General features: G+C 43.8%; 1 protein-coding gene across 1 annotated transcript in view; it reads right to left on the bottom strand.

Moving 5' to 3' along the window:
- Positions 1-5689, bottom strand: part of MLIP (muscular LMNA-interacting protein) — a gene marked incomplete at both ends in the record, with an annotated part of 42607 nt that extends 36918 nt beyond the window's left edge. Inside the window, 2 exons of the mRNA XM_010288530.1 lie at positions 2388-2756; positions 5531-5689. Of these exons, the coding sequence (XP_010286832.1) occupies positions 2388-2756; positions 5531-5689 (528 nt within the window). The remainder of the gene's footprint in view (positions 1-2387; positions 2757-5530) is intronic.
- Between the last annotated feature and the right edge of the window lie 1420 nt (positions 5690-7109).

Below are 7109 nucleotides of genomic sequence, written 5' to 3'. Positions count from 1 at the left end.
AAGAGTGTGACAGAGAGCCCAAAGGCAAAAATCATATCTGAGAGAGGGTGTGGCTTGATGTAGACCTGGTCTTGGAGCCAGTTAACCATGCTTTGATCTCAGTAGAATTTGATTATAGATACGAAAAAATAAAGTAAATTCCCTACCACAGCCTGTAACCTGAAAGACAGAAAGAAGCACTGGAGACTGTGGAAAATGTGACAAAATCTCCTGAAACAGCACAGTAAATCAACCTGCAAGCTGAGACCTAATTAATATAGATGCCATTCAGAACAGTCCCATTTCTTCGAAGAAGGAAGTCGCGTTTTTCCTGGTGATGGCAGAAGTTTGTAGGGACTCTTGACTGATATGTCTGGAAAAGCCAGACCAGATGACATGCACTGGACAGAGGAATGTCAAGTGACTTGGACTAGCTAAAAAAGCCTTCTGGCTATTGATCCCCCAGAGTGAGTCAAAAAGTTTCTCCAAGCTGAGTTATCGTCCTGGCATTCAAGGGAGGAGACACATCCCCCTTCACCCCAAAGGGTGCACTGCCAAGGGCAGGAGTCAGTCTGCCTCTCTCTCGCATAACTAGACTCTCTTTAACATTTTAAAAAAAAAAAAAAGGTACACTATATAAACAGTAAACTATCACCAAAATCTTCCAAATCTGACCAGAAGACCAGAATAACTAATTTTTTTTAAATTGATTTTTTCAGACTTTGAATGTGGCATAGCATTTTCCAACATCAATCAGAACCTTTACACCTCAAAGAACAATAGAAGCTTCCACTTTTCCAATGTTTTTCTTTTTTTGTCTTTCTTTTAAACCAAGTCAGAAATTAATGAAGCTGTAGGAGGCCCCTGGTTCAGTCAGAGTGATCCTCTGTTTAACACAATAATCCCCAGTGCTGGTTCTTGTTTTTCCCATCTCTGACAGGAAACCCATTGTCTAATTATGCTTTTAAATGAACATAATGTTATATGTAATAGCTCTTAAGTGGGACATGATGCTGCCATTATAATCCTAGAACTGACCAAGTAGCCCCGATATGGAGTCCTTTGTACATAGGAAAGCTACCAACAGATAAATAATGCATCTACTTAATAATTTCATCATTTTCCTTCATTTATGAACTGCTGATACTTCATTATCTAATAGCAAGCCAGAAAGAGCGATGCCCAAGGAAACACCAAAGAAGAATCAGAACATCGGCAAAAAGCAAATTAGTAAAAAAAATCTTCTTCTTATGAAGAGATAGAGAGAGCTAGAGATATTTAGAAAATGAAGACAGAGGAAGTACGTACAGTCTCAAAAAACTGTGACTTAAGAATAATGATGAGAGATGCATTACCCATACTAAATACTATCCCTCTTCACATTCAGGTGAACAGCTAGTAAAGTTAGGTTTTAATTCCTTGTTTCATGCAATCTGTATTTTCTGTTACTTTGCCAGGCAAATCTCTGTTTACTTGTCAAGTCATCAAAAGCTTAGGAAAGCTACAGCATATGAATTTTTCTGCATAGTCTTACAAAAAAACTCACACAATTTTTGTAATACCTTTTAAAGGAACCACCAAAGTAAGCCCGGCAGAATCTGCATACTGACCACTGCTGAAGTAAATATGTGTTTCCCTAGGACAATTATTTTTTACAAGCTGCTTCCCCACATAGATTTATCTTTTTTCCTTTACACAGTCCTCAGGTAAAATTCTCACTGACTTCACTGTGAGTTTCTTAGAAGAAATGAGTATTTCATAATGCTGTAAATCCCAAATCAGACTGAATTTCTTATTCACAATTTCCTCAATCAAAAATTGACACTGAATTTGATGAAAAATTGAGTAGCACAAGTATTTCAACACAAGATAGGAAGTCCTATTCATTTTCAGAGACAAAGTAGCCATGATCAAAATTTTTTTAGATTATCGATGAAGAATGACATTTTCAACCAATGGAAACCCTGCTGAGGTCAAAGGAAATGTCTGAATCTATTCCATGTGATAAGGATGTTGCTGCAATGGGTGCTGAGAAAAAAATAGGCCTGGGAAGTCTGATGCTAATAATTCAACTGATCTGTAGGCTCCATTGATTTCAATGACCTCAGCCAATTTAGACTAGCTGAGAATCTAACACCTGATTAACCTGCTGTCATGATGACCTGCTCTTAAAGGAAAGAACAACAGATCTGCACTACCTGCTCCATTTATACACCAGAGACATAAGGAGAGGCAGTAAATCAGAAGGGTTGGGACAGCTACTTAGATTCCAAACCTTATAGGAATGACGAAGAAAAATGCTAATTAAGGAATAAATTGACCAAGTTGCTTTACAAACTGACTCAGTGTCCACATCCTGAAAGCTTTAGAAAGCAAAGATTAGCTCTAGAGTTTAAAGAACAGGTTACCTGATGTTTTTGCAGATCAGCAGTGTTGTGGGAAAGTGCAGCACCTGGAACATGCCCATCTCCAGGAGGTTTCCCTGCCTCGGTGCCAGTGGAAACATGGGATGTGGCCAGCAGATGAGCGCTGATGGGACCGTAGCCATTGGAGGGATGATGAATGTTGTTCGAGGCAGCGGCTACTTCATCTTCATCGCCTGAGTCCGTAATCAGGATAAACTCAGCCTTAAAAAGATCATTCTCCTGCATTTCTCCTTTCCTTGAGTTACACCCCAGGGACTGGAAAGTCGTTTGGGTGCTGTCTGTATGGATGGTGGACACACAGTCTTGTCTGGCGCCGCTTTTTAAGACCAGCTCATCAGAAACTGCGTTAGACTGCAAAAGATACAGGGAAAAAGATCCCAATTAGCTGTATTTTATTTGTGTTCCCAAAAATGCAAAGTAATTTTGGCTTGCAGCGGTGGCTGGTACTGTGCTACTACAAGTGCAGAGAATGAATGAAGAATTTGGGCATGAGCACCCAGCAGAAACAAGCTCTCCCAGGAGACCCCGCTTCCACTTCCCCAGATGATGCTGCGGGGACTGCCTTCCCGGTGACTTGCAGAGCAACAGGGAACCCTGAGCATAATGATGGCCCGAGCCCGGGGCTGGCGCGGGAACCAAAAAGGAGGGTGCAGTCAAGCCGAATGAGCTGTCAGACCAGACTACACCAGACACGATGGGAAGGCATCCTGACCGCGGGATCCACGGGAGCAGACAATGCTCCTCAGAGGAGTCTGACAGACAAATGTGGGACAAAAACTATACATATTAATGAAGAAACAAAAGCCTTTAAGCCAAGGCATTCTCTGAAGAGAGCACACAAAGAATCTGAGGTCAGAGAGCTTTACTGTATGTTCAAGCTTCTCAGCACAGACCGTAATTGTTCTTATTTTCTGCAGTTTCCACTTCCAGTATGTCACTTCTCAAGCATGTTTAGGATGAGAGCAGGAGTACTGCAAACTGAGCATGCAACATGCATATCATCAAATCATTCAACACTGAAATTTTTATGGTAAATCATATTTCTCTTGAAGGAGGAATCAGTTAAAAGAATAGAAATATTGTGTACTGTAAGAGAAAGCCTGTAGATGGGGTTTATATTTGAATCCTGCTTGAGGAACACAGTAATGACAAATTTCCACTGGCAGCTCCACAAGTCCCTGGAGCTCAGTTCCTAAAAAAAAAAATTCAACCATAAAGGGAGATACCACCAGTGTGACTTTGGAGGTGTTATTTTCATTATCTGATGTTGGCTGCTTTTTTAAAATATTCGTAGAATCATAGAATGAAGATATTAAAGAGTACTGGTCCCAGTACAGACCCCTGAGGGACAGCACTTGTCACCGATCTCCATCTGGACATTGAACTGTTGAGTACTACCCTCTGGGTGCAACAATCCAACCGATTCCTCATCCACCCAACAGTCCACCCATCAAATCTGTATCTCTCAAATTTAGAGAGAAGGATGTTGTGAGGGACTGCGTCAAAGGCCTTACACAAGTCCAGACAGAAGACATCCATAGCTCTTCCCTTGTCCACTGATGTGGTCACTCCATCATAGAAGGCCACTAGGTTGGTCAGGCAGGGCTTGCCCTTAGTGAAGCCATGCTGGCTGTCTCGAATCACCTCCCTGCCCTCCATGTGCCTTAGCATAGCTTCTAGGAGGACCTGTTCCATGATCTTCCCAGGCACAGAGGTGAGGCTGATGGGTCAGTAGCTCCCAGGGTCCTCCTTGCTACCTTTTTAAAAATGGGTGCAATGTTTCCCTTCTGTCTCCAGGGTCTTCAACTGACTGCCAGGACGTTTCAAATACCATGGAGAGTGGCTTGGCAACTACATCAGCCAATTGCCTCAGGACTCTGGGATGCACCTCATCAGGTCCCATAGACTTATGTATGTTCAGGTTCCTCAGGTGGTTTCAAACCTGATCTTTTTTTAAAGTGGAAGGGACTTTGCTCCACCAGTCCCCATCTTGCAGTCCATCTACTCCAGAGGTGTGGGAGGAGAGACTACCAGAGAAGACTGGTAGCAAACTGAACAAGCAAAGTTTCTAGACATTTTAGAAAAGGGAGTGATCTGTGCTATGAAGGCCTCAGTACTACATCACCCACCAGGAAAGTTTTCTCTCCCTACAGGGAAACACAGGGAGACAGAGGTCAGGAATACTTGATTCTGCCTTACCCAGGGCACTATTTACTTACAGCAAAACCAATACTGAGTGGTTGGAAATGTAACTCAAGAGTTAAACATCCTAAGGATAATATTCCAGTGCATGTCTTTTCAATCATGACCATTCTTTGCCCAGACCAACACCTTTTTTAGTCAGATAGGCCACTGAAAATGCTGGAGCATGTTCAGGTCAGAGGATTCCTGTGAAAAGTTTATTAGCATCAAGAACTGCAGCCCCAGAAATGTCCCAGGGAAGAAGCTGTTACACAAGAGCAGAATCACCATAAGCATTAATATTAATCTGAGAATTCCAGTTTCCTCTCAAGAAGCATGGACTAAAATAGGAGGCTGTTAAGCATTGTGAGGCAGGAAAGGAATAACAAACACTATGGGCTGGCTAAAGACAGGAGGACCAGGAATGTGCTGCTGCCTTCACAGTCACAGCAAATCATGGCAACAAGCTTTCAAAAACAAAAAGCAAGCTTTCGCTTTGATGCATTACTGCACAGCTATGAAAGGGACTGGCACATTTGCTGGAAGCCACATCACTGGCATTTGCTAAAACCAGGATCCAGTGACCAGCTCTTGGTCAATTCCCATGTGATAACACTCCTCACACACCACTCTTGCTCTCATGAAGATCGGGAAGGAATCCCCCCTCATCTGCCAAGACTATAGCCCTTGCATGACTGACAGAGGACAGTATTGATATGGGCAAGGGTTTCCTTCCAATATAAACTCTGCCAAAGGCAAAACAGGCCATTGACAGTTATCAGCCTTCTCTTGCATAATGGTTCTGCATCTCTGGTAGGTTTGGAAATTAAAAGGAAGCACAAGCCAAGAAGCACGTTGGAAAGAGCTTCAGTTTGGCGATGTTCAGGACAAAATTTTCTGTATCTATTGAAAAAGTGGAAAAATCAGCGCAAGCAAAAATGTACCTTATTTATAAATTCTTGATTGCTCAGATCCTTCGGTTCATCTGGAATTGTCACAAGGAACTTAGAGACATCTATAACCTCAAAATGAGTTGGAAGTCTTCCAATGGATGGTACGAAAGTGAAGGTCAATGGTTTGGTTCCAGATTGCTGAGAAGTGACCTACAAAACACACAATTAGTTCAACTTTTTTGTCCAAAAAAAATTATTTTTGTCAGATTTGAGAGAGAATCATAGAATCAAAAAATCTTTGAGTTGCAAAGGACATTTAAAGGCCATCTCATCCAACCTCCCTGCCAATGAGCAGGGACATCTTCTACTAGAGCAGGTTGCTCAGAGCCCCGTCCAGCCTGACCTGGAATGTTTCCAGGGATGGGGCATCTACCACCTCTTTGGGAAACCTGGGCCAGTGTTTCACAGTCCTCATTGTAAAAAATTTCTTCCTTCTATGTAGTCTAAATCTGCCCTCTTTTACTTTAAAACCATTACCCCTTGTCCTGTTGCAACAAGCCCTACTGAACAGTTTGTCCCCATCTTTCTTATAAGCCCCCTTTAAGTACTGGAAGGCTGCACTAAGGTCTCCCTGGTGCCTTCTCTTCTCCAGGCTGAACAAGCCCAACTCTCTCAGCCTGTCCTCACAGCAGAGGTGTTCCAGCCCTCAGCTTATTTTTGTGGCCCTCCTCTGGACCCGCTCCAACAGGTCCATGTCTTTCCTGTGCTGAGGGCTCCAGAGATGGATGCAGGACTCCGGGTGGGGTCTCACTAGAGCAGAGTAGAGGGGCAGAATCCCCTCCCTCGACCTGCTGGCCACACTACTTTGGATGCAGCCCAGGAGACGGTTGGCCTTCTGGGCTGCAAGCACACATTGCCAGCTCATGTCCAGCTTTTCATCCACCAGTACCCCTAAGTCCTCCTTGGCAGGGCTGCTCTCGATTCCTTCATCCCCCAGCCTGGACTGATACAGGGCGTTTTCCCGACCCATGTGCAGGATCCTGCACTTGTCTGTGTTGAATCTCCTGAGGTTCACATGGGCCCATTCCTTGAGCTTGTCCAGGTCCCTCTGGATGGCATCCTGTCCCTCAGGCGTGTCAACCGCACCACTCAGCTTGGTGTCATCTGCAAACTTCCTGAGGGTGCACTCAATCCCACTGTCTAGGTCACCGATGAAGATAGGAAATAGTACTGGTCCCAGTACAGACACCTGAAGCACACGACTCGTCACCGATCTCCATCTGGACATTGAGCCACTAACCACTGCCTTCTAGATGTGATCATCCAACCAATTCCTCATCCACCTAACAGCCCACTCATCAAATCCATATCTCTCCAACTGAGAGAGAAGGCTGTTGTGGGGGACCGTGTCAAAGGCCTTACACAAGTCCAGATAGAAGACAGTCGTAGCTCTTCCCTTGTCCACAGATGGGGTCAGTCCATCATAGAAAGCCACCAGGTCGGTCAGGCAGGGCTTGCCCTTAGTGAAGTCATGCTGGCTGTCTCAAATCACCTCACAATTCAAAGATTCTGTGATTCTATGATTCTATATTAAGGCCTTCTTTCACAGACAGAATAGTGCCCTGATTAT

This window comes from Phaethon lepturus, unplaced genomic scaffold (assembly GCF_000687285.1).
Source record: "Phaethon lepturus isolate BGI_N335 unplaced genomic scaffold, ASM68728v1 scaffold6596, whole genome shotgun sequence".
Classification (NCBI taxonomy): domain Eukaryota; kingdom Metazoa; phylum Chordata; class Aves; order Phaethontiformes; family Phaethontidae; genus Phaethon; species Phaethon lepturus.
Note: the sequence above shows the minus strand (reverse complement) of the source record. Positions and strands in the feature narration are given on the sequence as shown.